The sequence below is a fragment of the Pongo pygmaeus genome, chromosome 6 (assembly GCF_028885625.2).
Source record: "Pongo pygmaeus isolate AG05252 chromosome 6, NHGRI_mPonPyg2-v2.0_pri, whole genome shotgun sequence".
Lineage (NCBI taxonomy): Eukaryota > Metazoa > Chordata > Mammalia > Primates > Hominidae > Pongo > Pongo pygmaeus.
Genome location: NC_072379.2, coordinates 10,366,786 through 10,384,231, shown reverse-complemented (window position 1 = coordinate 10,384,231; position 17,446 = coordinate 10,366,786). Strand labels below are relative to the sequence as shown.

At 56.1% G+C, this 17,446-nt stretch overlaps 2 protein-coding genes across 4 annotated transcripts; one reads left to right on the top strand and one right to left on the bottom strand.

Moving 5' to 3' along the window:
* The first annotated feature begins 1,096 nt into the window (after positions 1-1,096).
* Positions 1,097-6,090, top strand: VGF (VGF nerve growth factor inducible). 3 transcript variants are annotated; one of them, XM_054496437.2, is made up of 4 exons: positions 1,097-1,146; positions 1,372-1,449; positions 3,001-3,220; positions 3,733-6,090. In XM_054496437.2, the coding sequence occupies exon 4, from the start codon at positions 3,753-3,755 to the stop codon at positions 5,598-5,600; it is 1,848 nt and encodes a 615-aa protein (XP_054352412.1). In that variant the 5' UTR covers positions 1,097-1,146; positions 1,372-1,449; positions 3,001-3,220; positions 3,733-3,752; the 3' UTR covers positions 5,601-6,090. The 3 variants fall into 3 exon arrangements, with proteins under 3 accessions (XP_054352412.1, XP_054352413.1, XP_054352414.1); XM_054496438.2 differs by lacking the exon at positions 1,097-1,146 and having other exon boundaries at positions 1,308-1,449; XM_054496439.2 differs by lacking the exons at positions 1,097-1,146; positions 1,372-1,449; positions 3,001-3,220 and adding an exon at positions 3,505-3,615.
* Positions 6,091-7,320: 1,230 nt separating this feature from the next.
* Positions 7,321-14,251, bottom strand: AP1S1 (adaptor related protein complex 1 subunit sigma 1). Its single transcript, XM_054496444.1, has 5 exons — positions 14,110-14,251; positions 11,839-12,017; positions 11,127-11,235; positions 9,401-9,538; positions 7,321-8,082 (listed from the first exon to the last, which is right to left on the bottom strand). Exons 1-5 carry the CDS (start codon positions 14,110-14,112, stop codon positions 8,035-8,037), a joined length of 477 nt encoding a protein of 158 aa, XP_054352419.1. The 5' UTR covers positions 14,113-14,251; the 3' UTR covers positions 7,321-8,034.
* Between the last annotated feature and the right edge of the window lie 3,195 nt (positions 14,252-17,446).

Below are 17,446 nucleotides of genomic sequence, written 5' to 3'. Positions count from 1 at the left end.
AATACCAGGCATCCCCAACTAGGTTCCCATATCGGCTCTGCCTTTTCCAGCACTCTGTCTCTCCCAGTCTCTTCAGTTCTCTTTCTTTTTCTACTATCTCCCTCCTTTCCCCATCCCAAGAACCTGTGCCCAGTCCAGAAGCCCCTAGAGGCAGCAGGGTATGAAGGGCACAGCTCACCCCCAGTAGAGGGGAGTAGTGTGTGAATGAGCTGACCCAGGTAGGGAACTGGGATGGAGAGAGGCAGAAACAGATGGAGTCCAGAGACCATGCAGACAGAGTCAAGACCCAGATTGTGGAATCTCCAAGCCTTTGGTGCCCCAGGCATTCATATCCACCCCGCTCCCTCACGACAGGACGACTAGAGCCTTGGGGATGCTGATTTCTGAGAAACTCTGCTGGGCTTGTGAGCTTAAGTGGAGGAAGGGAGGGATGTGGAGTGGGGGCATGTGTGTGCTTACACACACATTGTTGTGTACCACCAAGCCAGGCACACTTTTTGGACGCCAGCGGATGCCCAGAACTGGGTGTGCTCAAAGACTCCAAACTGCATGGGCATACAGGCATGCAGAAGAGATTAAAAAAAAAAAAAAAACCCAACACACACGCTCGCGTGCACACACAGCCACACCTGGAAGCAAACACAAACACAGCCACACAGGCTGGAATAGAACATCACATAGTTAAATTGGAAACACTTCCATGCCCAACCACTCTTGATCTGATTAAATACACAATTGCTTCCCTCCATTCCCTTTCTTTTTCTCCCGGCCCCGGCCATTTATCTCCTTCACCTCCATACACACATAAACACACATGCACAAGCCATGTACATGTACACGCAGGTGTGTGTGCATACACACGCCCACAGGCAAATACAGTTTCTCCAGGTGCCTGTCTCCTCTCATCTTGCAACTTGGTCTCTAATCCCCATCAGCCACTCAGTCAGCCCCCTTGGCTCCCTCCCCCCCCCCCTTCTCCCTTGGATGGCTTCCCCTCCCCCTCTCCAGATGTCTGAGCCATCTCTCTCTGATTCATCCTCCTCAGGAAGGTAACGTGACCCCCTCCCCATCCCACTGCTCTCTGTATCCAGGCTGGGAAGATGAAGGGGAGATGGGGGGCGGGGAGAGGAAGAAGGGGAGGCCGTGGTTAGTTGTGCGTGGGGATGGGAGGCATTGCCTCGGGGTCTCCTACCCCCTCTTTTCCCTCCTTTCTTTGGAATCTCCACTGTTACCTTGGTTCTCAGTTTTTTTTTTTCTCCTTTAGCCTGCTCCTTCTACCTGTTCCAGATCCCTTCATTCCTTCCTCCTCCCCTGCCCCCATCTCTTCTCTCTTTTCTCCCTCTCCACTCCTCCCCATTTCTTTCCCCGCAGAGCTGATGGGCTTTCTTCTGGGAAAGTCGAGCCACTGATGGAAGCGAGAAGCCACTGCTGGTTATAGAGAGAAAGCACGTGAGTGTGTGTGTAGGGAGGGGGAGGTTAGAAGGAGGGTCAGTGCCAGGAAGAGGTGAGGAGGGGGGCGAGGACCGTTTCTGAAAGAGTCTCTAAGACCCTGACAGACAGCCCTGACCTCGGTTTCCAGAGTCTCAGGGTGCGGGTGCCCTGCGTGTGCCCACGAGCACCCCTGTGTCCGCAGTTCGTGTGTGTCTAGCGTGTGTCATTGTCATTCCCCCCTTCCCTGCCCACGCCCCCGCACCGCTCTCTGCCAGCACCGCAGCCCCCTCCAGGCTTCCTCCCTCCCTCCCCTTCATTCCTGCAGTGGCTGCCCCCCTTGCCACCCTCTCCTCTCCCCTGCCCCCTCCCCATTTCCGTCCTCCCCCCCACCCCCGCCCACGGCTGGTCTCCCTTCACCGGACCCAGCTCGCTGATGGATTCTCTTTGCGCAAATCTGTGCGTCATCGCCCCCCACCCCCGGAACCTCTAGCTGTCCAAGCCCCCAGCCCCAACCTCTCTGGCAGGAGATACGGTCGAAGGGGCTGGTGGCAGAGAGGGGCTATCTCTGACGTTGCAGGTCCCCCTCCCATCGCGTTCAAACCTTCCCTTTAAGCGGTGGAGAGAGCTGGAGTTGAGTCACCCCCCCCACCTGCGCAACCCCCTCCCCACCTGCTCTGGTCTCGCCCTCCAAACGTCCTTGGGGGAGGGGAGCGGCAGGAGGGAAAGCGACTGGGGGAGGGTGGGAAGAGATGGGCCGAAGGGGGCACAGCGGGGGGCCTTGACACAAGCGGCAGTCAGGGGACAGAAGGACAGACACCCCTTTTTCTCCAGACACAGCACGGGTCGTGAAACAGACACGACCCAGAGGCACACACATCCTCATTCTTTCCCCCTTCTCTTCCGACTGGGACCCTTCCCGATGGGATTACCAAAACCGCAAGATCCACCCATCTGCCCCTGTCGGGGGGCTGCCACCCGCACTGCCGATCCGCGGACAGCGCCCGCAGGCGTGCAGATCTGTCCCTCTGCACTCAGGTTCACGCCGTCCTTGGGCGCGTGGTCTCGGGGTGGGGAGCCCGGCCCCCTGCTCGGCTCTTGAATCTTTATCCTTCCCCTCCCCAGTACTGATCTCCCACTGGTGCCCAGTCAGACGCTGGGACTACCCTTTTTCTATTCCACTCAGCAACGCGGGCTCCATCCAGCAGCTCCAAGTTGCTCTGCAACCCACCCTCCCACCTTCCAGCGCCTCTGCATCCACCCTTCCATTCATTCTCCCATTCATTCATTCATCCTTTTCTCCTCGTCCCTCCTTCATTCATTCATAGCCCCCCGCCCTGCCCGCTTCAGCATTTCATTCATTCATTCATTCATTCATTTCCCGGAGCTCCGCTAGCGCACACCCCTTCTGCCGAAGGCCCCAGCGCGCAGGCGCAGGCCGGGAGAGGCAGGCACCCTCCAATCGTCGGGCGTCCTTCCTCCTCCGGGCGGCCGCCCGCTTCCCCATGAATGAACATTGACGTCAATGGGGCGGGGCGCGCCCACGTGACCCCGCGCGCTCCTCTTTATAAGGCGGTGGAGGCGCGGGCGCTGTCCAGCGTGCTGAAGCCGGAGCGAGCTAGCCGCCCGGAGCCGCGCCGACCCAGCTGAGCCCAGCCCACGGGACGCCAGACCTCGACCGTCGCTCGTACCCCGGCCACCGCTCGGAGCCGAGGCGGACGCGTCCCGATCTTCCCCTGTCCCCACCCTGCCCCGACCCTCCTCTCCACCTCTCGCGTCGTGACACCAGCTGGTAAATACTCCGCTGTTCGTCCCTCAAACCCTCGGCAGCCAGCCGTGGGTGTGAGGGAGGGTTCTCTCTCCTCTCGATGGGGGTGTTGCAAACACAGCGGGGAGCCCCCTGGTAAGGGTCCCCGGTAAACGGGGGAGTCGCAGCTTTTTCTCTTGCTGCTGAAGTCGCCCACGCACCATCCGGGGAGTCCTACGGGGAGGGAGCAGAGATTTTTTTTTCCCCCATATTGCTGCCGCTTAGTACGTGGGCGATGGCAGTGAGATGGCTCAGGGAAGGGGGCGAGGAGGCCCTGGGTTTAAGCGAGGGCTTCGGGGGTTATTTTCCCATTTACACGGCTCCAGAGATCGGCACAACATCTTCCTCCTTTGCTCCTAAGCATTCCTCTTCTGGATAAGGTTTGGGGGATCAGGGAAGCCCCGGGTTTCCTGCTGAAAGGTGGGGGAAGGGAACGTAGACCTAGAGAGGAGAATTCTTACAGAAATCTTCTTTTTTTGGTCCCTTCTATTTTTCAGTCTCCGGCAGCCCCTTGGTCATGAAAGCCCTCAGATTGTCGGCTTCCGCCCTCTTCTGCCTTCTGCTGATCAACGGGTTAGGGGCAGCACCCCCGGGTCGCCCTGAGGCGCAGCCTCCTCCTCTCAGCTCTGAGCATAAAGAGCCGGTAGCCGGGGACGCAGTGCCTGGGCCAAAGGATGGCAGCGCCCCAGAGGTCCGAGGCGCTCGGAATTCCGAGCCGCAGGACGAGGGAGAGCTTTTCCAGGGCGTGGATCCCCGGGCGCTGGCCGCGGTGCTGCTGCAGGCACTCGACCGCCCCGCCTCGCCCCCGGCACCAAGCGTCTCCCAGCAGGGGCCGGCGGAAGAAGCAGCTGAAGCTCTGCTGACCGAGACCGTGCGCAGCCAGACCCACACCCTCCCAGCGCCGGAGAGCCTGGAGCCCGCGGCTCCGCCTCGCCCTCAGACTTCGGAGAATGGGCCCGAGGCGAGCGATCCCTCCGAGGAGCTCGAGGCGCTAGCGTCCCTGCTCCAGGAACTGCGAGATTTCAGTCCAAGTAGCGCCAAGCGCCAGCAGGAGACGGCGGCAGCAGAGACGGAAACCCGCACGCACACGCTGACCCGAGTGAATCTGGAGAGCCCGGGGCCAGAGCGCGTATGGCGCGCTTCCTGGGGAGAGTTCCAGGCGCGTGTCCCGGAGCGCGCGCCCCTGCCGCCCCCCGCCCCCTCGCAATTCCAGGCGCGTATGCCCGACAGCGGGCCCCTTCCCGAAACCCACAAGTTCGGGGAAGGAGTGTCCTCCCCCAAAACACACCTAGGCGAGGCATTGGCACCCCTGTCCAAGGCGTACCAAGGCCTGGCCGCCCCGTTCCCCAAGGCGCGCCGGCCGGAGAGCGCACTCCTGGGCGGCTCCGAGGCGGGCGAGCGCCTTCTCCAGCAAGGGCTGGCGCAGGTGGAGGCCGGGCGGCGGCAGGCGGAGGCCACGCGGCAGGCCGCGGCGCAGGAAGAGCGGCTGGCCGACCTCGCCTCGGACCTGCTGCTCCAGTATTTGCTGCAGGGCGGGGCCCGGCAGCGCGGCCTCGGGGGTCGGGGGCTGCAGGAGGCGGCGGAGGAGCGAGAGAGTGCAAGGGAGGAGGAGGAGGCGGAGCAGGAGAGACGCGGCGGGGAGGAGAGGGTGGGGGAAGAGGATGAGGAGGCGGCGGAGGCGGAGGCAGAGGCGGAGGAGGCGGAGAGGGCGCGGCAGAACGCGCTCCTGTTCGCGGAGGAGGAGGACGGGGAAGCCGGCGCCGAAGACAAGCGCTCCCAGGAGGAGACGCCGGGCCACCAGCGGAAGGAGGCCGAGGGGGCAGAGGAGGGCGGGGAGGACGAGGACGACGAGGAGATGGACCCGCAGACGATCGACAGCCTCATTGAGCTGTCCACCAAACTCCACCTGCCAGCGGACGACGTGGTCAGCATCATCGAGGAGGTGGAGGAGAAGCGGAAGCGGAAGAAGAACGCCCCTCCCGAGCCCGTGCCACCCCCCCGTGCCGCCCCCGCCCCCACCCACGTCCGCTCCCCGCAGCCCCCGCCCCCCGCCCCCGCTCCCGCACGAGACGAGCTGCCGGACTGGAACGAGGTGCTCCCGCCCTGGGATCGGGAGGAGGACGAGGTGTACCCGCCAGGGCCGTACCACCCTTTCCCCAACTACATCCGGCCGCGGACACTGCAGCCGCCCTCGGCCTTGCGCCGCCGCCACTACCACCACTCCTTGCCGCCTTCGCGCCACTATCCCGGCCGGGAGGCCCAGGCGCGGCGCGCGCAGAAGGAGGCGGAGGCGGAGGAGCGCCGGCTCCAGGAGCAGGAGGAGCTGGAGAATTACATCGAGCACGTGCTGCTCCGGCGCCCGTGACTGCCCTCCCCGGCCCCGCCCCCGCGCGCCCCCGCCGCGCGCGCGCTCGCCACCGCCCCCCTCCGTGTTGCCCGCCTCCCCCTCGGTGTTTGCATGCGCCCCGGCCCTGCCCCTTTGCCCTTCCCCCGTCCCCGGGCTGCGTCGGGACCTGCCAGACCTCCCTCCCGGGTCCTGAGCCCGAACTCCCAGAGCTCACCCGCGGGTGACCGGGGGCCAGCCCAGGAGGGCGGGTGGTTTGTGCGAGTTCTCTTCACACGCAGGGCCCCGGCCCCATCAAGTCCCTCTAGGGACGTCCCCGTCCGAAACCGGAAAAAGCAGTTCCAGTTAATTGTGTGAAGTGTGTCTGTCTCCAGCCCTTCAGGCCTCCCACAATCCCCTCCAACCTCTCCAAGTCGCTGTGAATTGACCCCTTCTTTCCTTTCTCTGTTGTAAATACCCCTCACGGAGGAAATAGTTTTGCTAAGAAATAAAAGTGACTATTTTATTAGGACTTTGTTCTCGGTTATTCACCCGTCCCCTTGGGCCTGTGTGGTCCTTCCCAAGGGGCGGTGAGGGAAGCGCCAGCCACAGTCCCCATCTCCTCCTGCTTCCTGCCCCCAAACTAAGGCGAGGGGTAAGTGGGGAAAGTCCTGAAACTGTTTTTAGAGGAGGAGAATATGGCTCGCACCCATTAAGAAACCCGAAATTCCACTTCCAGCTTGGGGGCTGGTGGTAAAGTCATCTTTCCCCAGGGCTTGACAGAGAGAGGCCCAGCGGAATGCAATAAAAAAGTCAATTGTCTGCGATGAGTCCAGCGACCTCTGGTTCAAAAGAAAAAGGTGACCCGCAGAAGGTGCGGCAGCTCTGGGCGCCAGTGGGCTCCTTTTTCCCAAGACCCTGGGGCCGCACGGGTAATGCCGGAGTTTCCTGTGTTCACCCACCCACCTCCCTCCACTGCTTCTTAAATTCCTGGTCCTAGGTACTTTGCAAGAAATGCGGGGAGGAGGGAGTGGCAGCCACAGAGGCACCCTGGCTAAAGTCACTTCTTAACTCTTTTTTTTTTTTTTTTTTTGAGACAGGGTCTCACTCTGTTGTCCAGGCTGGAGTGCAGTGGTGCAATCACAGCTCACTGCAACCTCGACTTCCTGGGCTCAGGTGGTCCTCCTACCTCAACCTCCTGAGTAGCTGGGACTACAGGTGTGCACCACTATGCCCAGCTAATTTTTGCATTTTTTGTAGGGATGGGGTTTTGCCAGGTTGCTCAGCTGGTCTGGAACTCCTGGGCTCAAGCGACCTGCCCACCTTGGCCTCCCATCTTAAGCCTTTTCTAATCGCAGGTTCTTGTGAACTGATTCAAGTAAAACTAAACTGGGCAAATGAAATCCCCCACAACAGACCCGCATCCTGAAGAGTTGTTCCTCCTTCCATAAAGGCAGCTCAGGGAGTTGGGGGCAGCCTGTTTGGAGACACATTGGGCATGAAAATCCATTTAAGGTAGGGTGGCCAGATAAAATACAGGAAACGGAAATCTGCAATTCCAGATACACAACAGATGCAGTTTCAGAGTTAAGTGTGTCCCAAACACTGCATGGAACACATTTATCCCTAAAATGATTTGTGTATCTGGAATTCTCATTTAACTGCGTGCTCTCCGTTTCTTCCCAAGGCTGGCAGGATCCCCTTGGCCTCCTGATGATGCCAGCAGCCCTGCCTTCCTTCACAGAGCATGAGGCCAGCAAAGTCCAGAAATGCTTTTCCTTTTATTTCAGAAGAAAGGAAATAAAGGCAGACACTTCCCCCTCCCCCTCCCCGCCCCTCCTAGCTCCTGCCTCACCCAGACTTGGAGTGAAAGAGGGCCAGGGCCAGGACCAGGGTCCCATAAAGCTCGCCCTTCCCCCAACCCTTCCTTCCCTCAAAGTGGCAAGGTTAGAAAAAAATTAACTATGTTGTTCCTCCCTGGCACTGGATAAAGGCCCCACTGCAGCCAAGGAGAAAGAGGGGGGCCAGGCTCCCCTCCCAGGCAGAGAAGCTGCCTGGCTGGCTAGGGGGAGGGTGGAGGTAGGTTATGGGACAGAGAGGAAGAGAAGTGCCCTGAAAACCTTTTCCCTTTAACCTGACATATTTATATATTTACAGTTATTAGGGAGGGAAGGATGTCTGGGGTGACATCAGTTCTGCAAAGGCAGGGAATAAAAGCCAAATAGCACCCCCATCTGGGTCACATTTTCCTGCCTCCTAGCTTCTAAAACCTTCAGTGGGAAAAGGGGAAAGTGGAGGTAGGGGGTGGAGGGAGGGAATGTTTGAAGGGCCTGAGCCCACAGCTCACTCCGAAAGAAGGTGAGGCAGCAGAGGAGGGGCAGCCGAGTCCCACCAAGAATAGGGCCCTGGGCAGAGGAGAAGCAGCCGTTCCGCCACGCTGCCAGGACCCCATCGCCACGCCCTGGCCCAGCAGGGGCTATGCCAAACCCATCTCCTCCAGCACACTCCGCGGCGACTCATCCTCCTAAGGCAGAGACAGACAGAGGGTGACGCAGAGACACCAGGGTGGGCAAGACAGCAGTCACGAGGAAAAGTCAGACGGGGGAGGCACAGACATGGGGGAGGGGGAGAGAAGCCAATGTGAGCCCAAGGCCGGACCAGCGAGCCCTTCAGGGGGCGCCCACCAGCCTCCCAGGGCCAGCCCCAGAGCCAGCCAACAGTGGCAGGTGGGGTCCAGGTTGAGTCCGTCACCACCCAGAGAACCCAAAGCCAGGACCTTGGTAAGCAGGGGCCCGGCCTTGACACCTGGGGGTAAAGGGAGTGCAGCCGGGACAAAGAGGTGGGGGATCTTTCTGGGGCCCTGGGGGGTACAACTGACTGGGTCCTGTTTTTCAGAGTGGGGAAAGGCAGTGGGAGGTGAGTGCCAGGTCCCTGAGGGAAGGTGAACCAGGCTGCAGGGAGATGCGTCATTAGGGTCTGAGTGCAACACTGGTGACATGGTGGGTGTGTGTGCCAGGGTGTGTGTGTGTGTGTGTGTGTGTGCGCGCCAGGGTGTGTGTGTGCGTGCGTGTGGGAAGGTGAAGCTCGACCAGTGAGGTGGCAAGTTCAGTTCTGCCCTCTCTCTCACTGCAGAGATGAACCCCCCCTCGCCCCCCATCTCTCCCCCTCCTCAGAGCCAGCTCAGGCCGGGCTCGCTCATCACTGCAGATTCCGGTGACTCATCTCCCTGCACCAGGGCTCGGTGATGGCACAGCAGAGAGGGGGCAGGCAGTAATGGGGTGAGGGCGGGGGCGCCAGGGAGCAGGGAGAACCAACATCCAGGTGCTCTCTGCCAGCCCCCAAATCCCCATAGCCTTTTCCTCCTGAGACGCAGAGGCTTTGTAGTATGTGTGTGTTTAAAAAAAAAAAAAAGAAAGAAAAAAGCCAAAAAAAAGAGGGGTGGGGGAAGAAATCAGGGAAGAAAAGAATGACCTACCAGGTGCCCCTTCTTCAATTCTCCAAGCAACTCTTAACTCCAGAGCAAACCCTTAACCCTTTGGCGTTAAGCCTTGCTCAGAGAATTGGACAAAGGAGACTGGGTGGCCATGAGACATCTGGGGGCTTGGGGGAAGGACAGAGCTTGGAATGAGGGGTGCACAGGTGGGCTATCTGCCACCCTACCTCCCACCCCGTGGGGTCAGGGCTTGAGGGTAAGCTGGAGAGCTGGGCGTGGTGGGGGTCAGATACCACGGGGGGGGGGGCCCTTGGCGACAGTGGGCAGGGCAGGCAGGGCGTCCAGGGGAGGGAGGACCCTGTCCGCCACTGTGTGCTTCCTCTTCCTCCTCACTGTGCCTGGCCCGTACCTCCTGCAGTAGGTCAGCCTGCTCGATGGCTTTCAGCACACTCTTCTTGGAGGTGTCCTGGACATCCCCCCCCATCAAAAACTCATCCAGGATGAAGTAGGCCTTCTCAAAGTTGAAGATGATGTCCAGCTCACACACCTGGGAGGGCGGGGAGAGGCTGAGTTGAGCGTGGAGGGGCAACTGGAGCTACTTCCTTTTCAACACCATGCCTCCCACCTTGGGTTCTGCCCCCAACTTCCAAGCCTTAGTAGTTGATTCACCTTTTTCAGTTTTTTTGTTTCGTTATTTTGTTAGAAACAGGGTCTCTTGCTCTGTCGTCCAGGCTGCAGTGCAGTGGCATGATCACAGCTCACTGCAGCCTCAAATTCCTGGGCTCAAGTGATCCTCCTGCCTCAGCTTCCTGAGTAGCTGGGACTACAGGTGCATGCTATCACGCCCACCTAATTTTTAAAATATTTTGTAGAGATAGGGTCTTGCCATGTTGGCCAGGCTGGTCTCGAACTTCTGGCCTCAAGTGACCCACCTGCCTCAGCTTCCCAAAATGCTGGGATCACAGGCGTGAGCCACCACGCCTTGCCTTGGATCAGTTTTTTCCCTCTTCCTCTTGCCTCTTTCCGCCTGATCATGAAACATTAGTTGCCTTATCTACCTTTGTCTATGGTTCCCCTTGCCTTCCCCCCAAAATCTGTGATGTTCTTCCCACCAAAGGCTGCAGTAGCCCCGCTTCCTGGACACTGTGGGGCAGGGAAGGAGGGAATTCCGGACCATGGGGTGGAAGACTTGAGTTCCAAGCAGGGCTCTGCCACTAACCATCTAGCTAAACATGTCATGAAACATCTCTAAGTCTCAGTTTTCTGGCCTCAAAAATGGGGATACCAACACCTACTGCTAGGATGGGATAAGGAGCAAACAGGAGGACCCAAAAGCACTTTATAATACAAAGTATGGAGTTACTACTACGCCCCATCTAAGATCTGAGCTGTCCCTCAGATAAGTTAATTCAGAATCTCTGGGAGTGGAACCTGGATATTGCTATTCAAAAAAATTCTCCAGAAAATTCCAATGCAAATCCAAGATCAGGAACCAGTGATAAAAATCTGAATATGGGGCTGGGTACAGTGGCTCACACCTATAATCCCAGACTTTGGGAGGCTGAGGTGGGAGGATCACTTGAGCCCCAGAGTTACAGACCCAGCCTGGGCAACATAGCAAGACCCCATCTCTAAAAAAAAAAAAAAAAAAAAAAAAAAAAACAAAAATTAGCTGGGCATAGTGGTGTGCACCTGCAGTCCCAGCTCCTCAGGGGACTGAGGCAGGAGGATGGCTTGAGCCCAGAGGTTAAGGCTGCAGTGAGCTATGATTGTGCCACTGCACTCCAGCCATAGAAGGCATTCCTCCAGGTGACAGGGTGAGGCTGTGTCTCTAAAAAAATAAAAATTTGAACTAAACAAAACATCTGAACTTGTTCTCTGTGTGAAAAGTCCGAGCTAAGCTCTAAGTGGAGATTAAGTGCCTGATCCTGCCCCCACTTTCCCCACTCAGGGACGATTATGGGACATGGTTAATAGGCTTAAAGCTTAAAAAGGGAAATTAATTACTGTTCTTACTGCTCCAACTTCACCTCTCCCCTGAGACTTCCAGGGCAGAGACTGGAGGGGCCTCAAAGTTTGGTGGATTACCAAAGGGGATTGCTGGGAATGGAAACTGGTGGGCAGAGGAGACTTACACTGCCAAAGTATTTGTCTAAGAGCTCCACGTATCGGTGGATCAGCTCCAGTGTGATGAGCTCATTGTCTTGGCCCTCGATGGCGCAGCAGAAGTAGAGGCTGGCATATCTGCGGAGAGGAGCGCATGAGACATCGCTACAAGCTTGCTTCAGGACCCAGGCATTCTGGGCTCAAACCTCCCACCAGCCTGGGGGTGGTCTGTGCCCTGGCTGGCCACAGGTGAGGTGGCCCTAGGGCATGTAAAGAGTAACTCACCTGCCTCTTTGTGCTGTCTTAAAAACATGCAAAGAACGCATGCTTTTTCCTTCCTGCCCTCTGACCTCCTAAGTTTGACTCAGCAAGAACCTGAGCCAAGTAATTTACCTGCTCCGAGGAGAAGGAACCGGAAAGGGTGTGTGTGTGCGTGTGTGTTAGGAAAAGTAGGGCAGGACCTTCGACTGCAAGGGACATGCGCAGTGGGGCAAGACAGGGCCCAAAGGGACACGTGAGTGAGACAGGTGTTTCGCGTGAGCAAAACCAAGTGGTAAACAAGAACTTCTTTAAGAAGGGTTTGGGGAGAAAAAAAAAAAAAAGGACGCTGACATTCATTACTGTCCTCCAGATGTCCTCAGCTCCCAGGTCTCCCTGACCTAAGGGACGACCATTTCTCAGCCATTTTAACCCACTGCCCAACTTGAATCTAGGCAGGTCTGAAAGTAGGTGGGGAGTCACCTCTTATAGACAACTTTGAGGTCCCTCCACTCCAGGAAGCTGCACATCTTGGGCTTGCGAGCCAGGACAACTTGCATAAGCTCACGCACCATCTTCTTCCGTTCCTTGTCCGAAGTGGCTAGGTACCATTTTTGCAGCCGCAGTTTTCCCTGCCGGCTGAATAATAACATGAACCGCATCTGTGGGGGATGGGAGGGCAGAACCGAGGGTAAACACACATTCCCCAAACTCATCTCCGGCTAATTCTTCTCTACTTTCTTCCAACCTCCAGCCCCTTGCTCTCAACGCTGGGTGTTTCCACCAGCAGGGGGAAGTCAGAGCTTCTAAGTCTGTCAGCTGGGTTCAAATCCTGGCTCTACTAGTTATGCAAGGCCTTGGGCCAATTACTACTGTAAGTCTCTGGGCCTCAGTTTCCTTATCTGTAAAATGGACATCGTACCTGCTTTGCATAGTTGTTAGGTGAGACTAAATGAGTTGATATATGCAAGTCCCTAGCACAGGCAGGCAGTATAACATGTTAGCTATTATTATTATTATTTTTGAGACAGAGTCTCTCTGTCGCCCAGGCTGGAGTGCAGTGGCACAATCACTGCTCAGTGCAATTTCCACCTCCCAAGTTCCAGCGATTCTCCTGCCTCAGCCTCCTGAGTAGCTGGGATTACAGTCACGTGCCACCACGCCCAGCTAATTTTTGTGTTTTTAGTAGAGACAGGGTTTCACCATGTTGGCCAGGCCCTGGTCTCGAACTCCCAACCTCAGGTGATCCACCCACCTCGGCCTCCCAAAGTGCTGGCATTACAGGCATGAGCCACTGCACCTGGCCATTAATTATTATACTATTACCATGATTACCTGACCTCTTGCTTTCTGGTGTGCTTTCTAAAGGTAAGTAAAATGCCTAGCACAGTGACAAGACGACGGTAACCAACGCCAAAGAAATGCCTGTTCTCTTCCACCCTCTCTCTATCCATCACCATGCTGAAATCTGGTATTTTGTCCCTGGAGAAGCTACCTCAATTTTCCACCCCATCATAGCCATAAGATCTTAATGATCTCCCAAACATATCACCCTCCAGTGCCAGGCCTATGCCCAGGGGTATCCTCCTCTGTAGTATGTATCTCCAACACCACACAGGGTAGGGAGACGCCGAAATCCCATCTTCCTCTCTGCAGGCATCCAGGCATTTGGTCTTTGACATTTCTCTTTAACTTTTCTTCCTTTTAGGGTGCCTCCTGCTAAGCTCCCACTCCTCCCCAGACACCAGGTAACCAATCTCCCTCAGTTAGGGCCCCGCCACCTAACTGAGGTGTTTAGGGGGTTCCCCCAAAGAACGTCTGCAGAACAGACAGCAAGCTGGGTCAAGTGGGATGGAAGACTGAACCCTCATTGCCCAGTGTACCCCAGCTTCCCAGTTCCAGGGGGTCTGGGCCACATCCTGGAGTCTTCTCCTTCCCCCAGTAGCTCTTCTATTCATGGACATGCCCAGGCTTGGAATCGCTGGGTATGTGGCACTGTACTAGCTTAGTAAGTGAAAAATCACAATTCAGGAGAACTGATTTTTTTGGTGGAGGGGAAAAGAGGGGCGCTGGGGAGCCTCGTGCGGCGCTCAGATAGGGGGGTGGGGAGCAAGCAGGAAGACGGAAGGCCTGGGTTCCGGAAAGAGAGTGGGATGGGGGGCAGAGAGCCCCGGAGCCCGGGATCCCAAAGCCTGGGTCCCTCGGAGCAAAACCACGAGTCCACTTCGCTTCTCTACCTGGGCCCAGCCTCTAGGCAAGCACGGCCACGAACCCAGTAGGGCGCTCCCTTTTCCGACCCGGAAACTCCCCTCCCACACCCCTCTCCCCACCCGGGTCCCCGCTCCCGCCTGTGCAGCCCGGGAGGGGGGTCTCGGTGACCGGTGACCCCCGCTCCCTCTCTCTGCAAAGAGACCCCCGCAACCCTCTGCTTCGGGCGGTTTCCCTGCAGCGGGGATCGAGGGACCCCCAGGGGCCAAGACCCGAGCGCCCCTCCCGGCTCGGGACGGCCCCGCCGCCCCTTCGTCAGCCCCCGCTCGCCCTGCAAATGCGCCCCCTCCCCGCCCCTCTCCCGAATGCCACCTCCCCCTCTTCCTCCCGAGCCCTGCTCGCCCACCCGCCGAGGCAAGGGAGGCCTCTGAGGACCAGAAGGAAGACAGGGCGGCTCACCCCGAGGGCGGCCCCCGAGGACCCCCGCAGGTGCAGCCCACGCCCCTAGCTTCCCCCTCCCCTCCCCTCCCTCTTCGCACAGCCTACCATCCTGCAGCCTCCGGCTCGGCGCGTCCCACTTCGGCCACCGTAGGCGCCAGTCCCACTCCCTTTCTTATCCTTTCTCCGGTTTCCCTCCCTCTCGCCCGAAGCCCCGCCCCGTCCCGCCCAGGCTCTGACTCCCGGCGCGCCACGCACTGCGCAGGCGCCGACGCCGCGGGGAGCGCGGGCGGGGCTGGAGGCGGAGAAGCGGAAACCATGGCAACCAGGTCCTTGACTGCAGCCTCTAGGAGCCCGGTCGTCATGGTAACGCGGCTGTCCTGTGGGCTGGTTGGAGGATGGGGGAGGAGGACAATGAGGTCCTCGCGCTTTGGAGCCTTGTGGGGCAAAAAGGCGGGAAAAGGGGTGAGAGGTGAATGAGACGATCATTGGAGTTCGAAGCAGCAGGCAGGACTCCTGGAAGGGGAGTGGGCCGTGAAAAGGGAGCAGGGTGGGAATTAAGTGTAGGGGAGGAGGAGTGACCTGGAAAACAGAAAGACAAACGGTCATGAGAAAAGTATAGAACTCAAGCTAAATATCTATTGAAAGCGTGATAGACACACCCCTCTAGTTTTTTTCTTTTTAGAGACAGGGTCTGGCCGCGTCACCCAGGTTGGAGTGCAGTGGTAGGATCCTTACTCTCTGCAGCCTTGAACTCCTGGCCTCAAGCGATCCTCCCGCCTCAGCCTCCTGAGTAGCTGGGACTAATTTTTAATTTTTTTTAGTAGAGACGGGGGTCTTACTATGTTTCCCAGGCTGGTCTCGAACTCTTGGGTTCAAGAGACCCTCCCGCCTCGGTTTCCCAAACTGCTGGGATTACAGGCGTGAGCCACCGCACCTGGCTTCTGATCTTACAGTAAGACAAATGTGTAGAAAAAGAATAAAAGAGAAAAGGAGAGGCTGCTATAAAAGGCATGTAAGGAGAAGGGGGAGGAATGTGAATTGAGGCAAAAGGGGAAGAAATAAAGAGCGTCTTAAAAGGTTAACTTGGGTCAAAACTCAAAAAGGGACAGATGTAACCCAAATCTCAGTGTGAAGATTAGGTGGATGTACGTTGTAATTGGGCTTTTAAACTGAATGTGTGTGTGTGTCTACGTGTTACTGGAAAAAGGGGTCCCGATCCAGACCCCAAGAGAGAATTCTTGGATCTCATGCAGGAAGGAACCCAAAACAAGTCCCAGAGTGTGGTGAGAAGAGAGAGTTTATTGAAAGCTACACCCTTACGGAGTAGGGCATCCTCAGAAAGCAAACAGAGGAACACACTGTCTTAAGTTTTTCTTTTCTTTCTTTCTTTTTTTTTTTCTTCTTTTTTTGAGACAGGGTCTTACTCTGTTGCCCAGGCTGGAGTGTAGTAGCATGACCATAGTTTACTGCAGCCTCCACCTCCTGAGCTCAAGCGATCCTCCCACCTCAGTCTCCCAAGTAGCTAGGACTACAGGCATGCACCACCACAGCCAGTTAATCGTTGTATGTTTTGTAGAGACAGGGTATTGTCATGCTACCCAAGCTGGTCTGGGACTCCTGGGCTCAAGGTATCCACACTCCTCGGCCTCCCAAAGTGTTGGGATTACAGGCATGAGCCACCGCCCCGACCTTTAAGTTTTTCTTATATAGGGGTCTTGTTTTTGTAGAGACTCAACTAAGCTGAGTCAATGTGCAGATGGGCCAATGGCATGACAAAATTTATTATTCTGTTAATTTAACTATCCTTGACATTCTAGTAGGTAAGTACATTAAAGCAAAACTATAATTATCTTTCTTCCTTTCTTTTTTTTTTTTTTTTTTTTTTTTTTTTTTTTTTGAGACAGAGTCTTGATCTGTCACCCAGGCTGGAGTGCAGTGGCGTGATCTCAGCTCACTGCAACCTCCACCTCCTGGGTTCAAGCCATTCTTGTGTCTCAGCATCCCTAGTAGCTGGATTACAGCTACATCCTTCCATCTCAGCCTCCCAAGTAGCTGTGACTGCAGGCATGAACCAGTGCATCCAGTTAATTAAAAAAATATTTTGTTGGTCGGGCGCGGTGGCTCACGCCTGTAATCCCAGCACTTTGGGAGGCCGAGGCGGGCGGATCACAAGGTCAGGAGATCGAGACCATCCTGGCTAACACGGTGAAACTCCGTCTCTACTAAAAAATACAAAAAAATTAGCTGGGCGTCGTGGCGGGCGCCTGTAGTCCCAGCTACTCGGGAGGCTGAGGCAGGAGAATGGCGTGAGCCCGGGAGGCGGAGCTTGCAGTGAGCCGAGATGGCGCCACTGCACTCCAGCCTGGGCGACAGAGACTCTGCCTCAAAAAAAAAAAAAAAAAAAAAAAAAAAAAAAAAAAAATATTTTGTTGTGGAGATGGGGTCTCACTACTGGGATTGTAGGCATGTGCTACCACGCCCAGCTAATTTTTGTATTTTTAGTAGAGAGGGGGTTTCACTATGTTGGCCAGGCTGGTCTCAAACTCCTGGCCTCAAGCAATCCTCCTGCCTAAGCCTCCACACCCAACCAGAACTATACTTATCTTAAAATCACATATTGTTATGGGTATTGGGGCATCTGGATTTTCTGTTGTTGGAGGAGTCTGTCCTTGCAGGTATCTTTAAGCTGTTTCCCCAACTGTAAACAGCTATGGGTTGTGACTGACAAGGAGTGTGCCTTGTTAGTTTCAAGATGGAGCTGAACTTAAAATGGCTTTATGCTGGCTCTCTGAGGGTCCTGCTTCCCTAGCACAAGTGATAAAGTAAAGAGGTCTGGATAGAAGGATAAGAGAAAATCTTAAATTTTGTCATGCAGAAAAGTTAATGATAGATAATTGTTGGCAACTAATGTGCTATTATTTTTGAGTAGCACATGATGCAATTGTTGGTAAGGCCTCACCTCCTGTCTCCACTTTATTTATTTATTTATTTTATGTATTTATTTTTTTGAGATGGAGTCTCGCTCTGTTGCCCAGGCTGGAGTGCAGTGGCGCAATCTCGGCTCACTGCAACCTCCACCTCCCGGGTTCAAGTGATTCTCCTGATTCAGCCTCCTGACTCAGCCTTCTGTCTCAAAAAAAAAAAAAAAAAGAGGACAGTAGTACATATCTTGCAAGGTGGTTCTGAGGATTAGAGGTAATGTATAGAAAGTATCTATAAACACTTCATAATGGTACGTATCATTTCCTCTCCCCAGCCTCTTCCTTTTTTTTTTTTTTTTTTTTTTTGTTGTTGTTGTTGTTGAGACAGAGTCTCGTTCTTGTTGCCCACGCTGGAATGCAGTGGCACGATCTCGGCTCACTGTAGCCTCCACCTCCCCAGATCAAGCAATTCTCCTTCCTCAGCCTCTCAAGTAGCTGGGACTACAGATACCTACCACCAC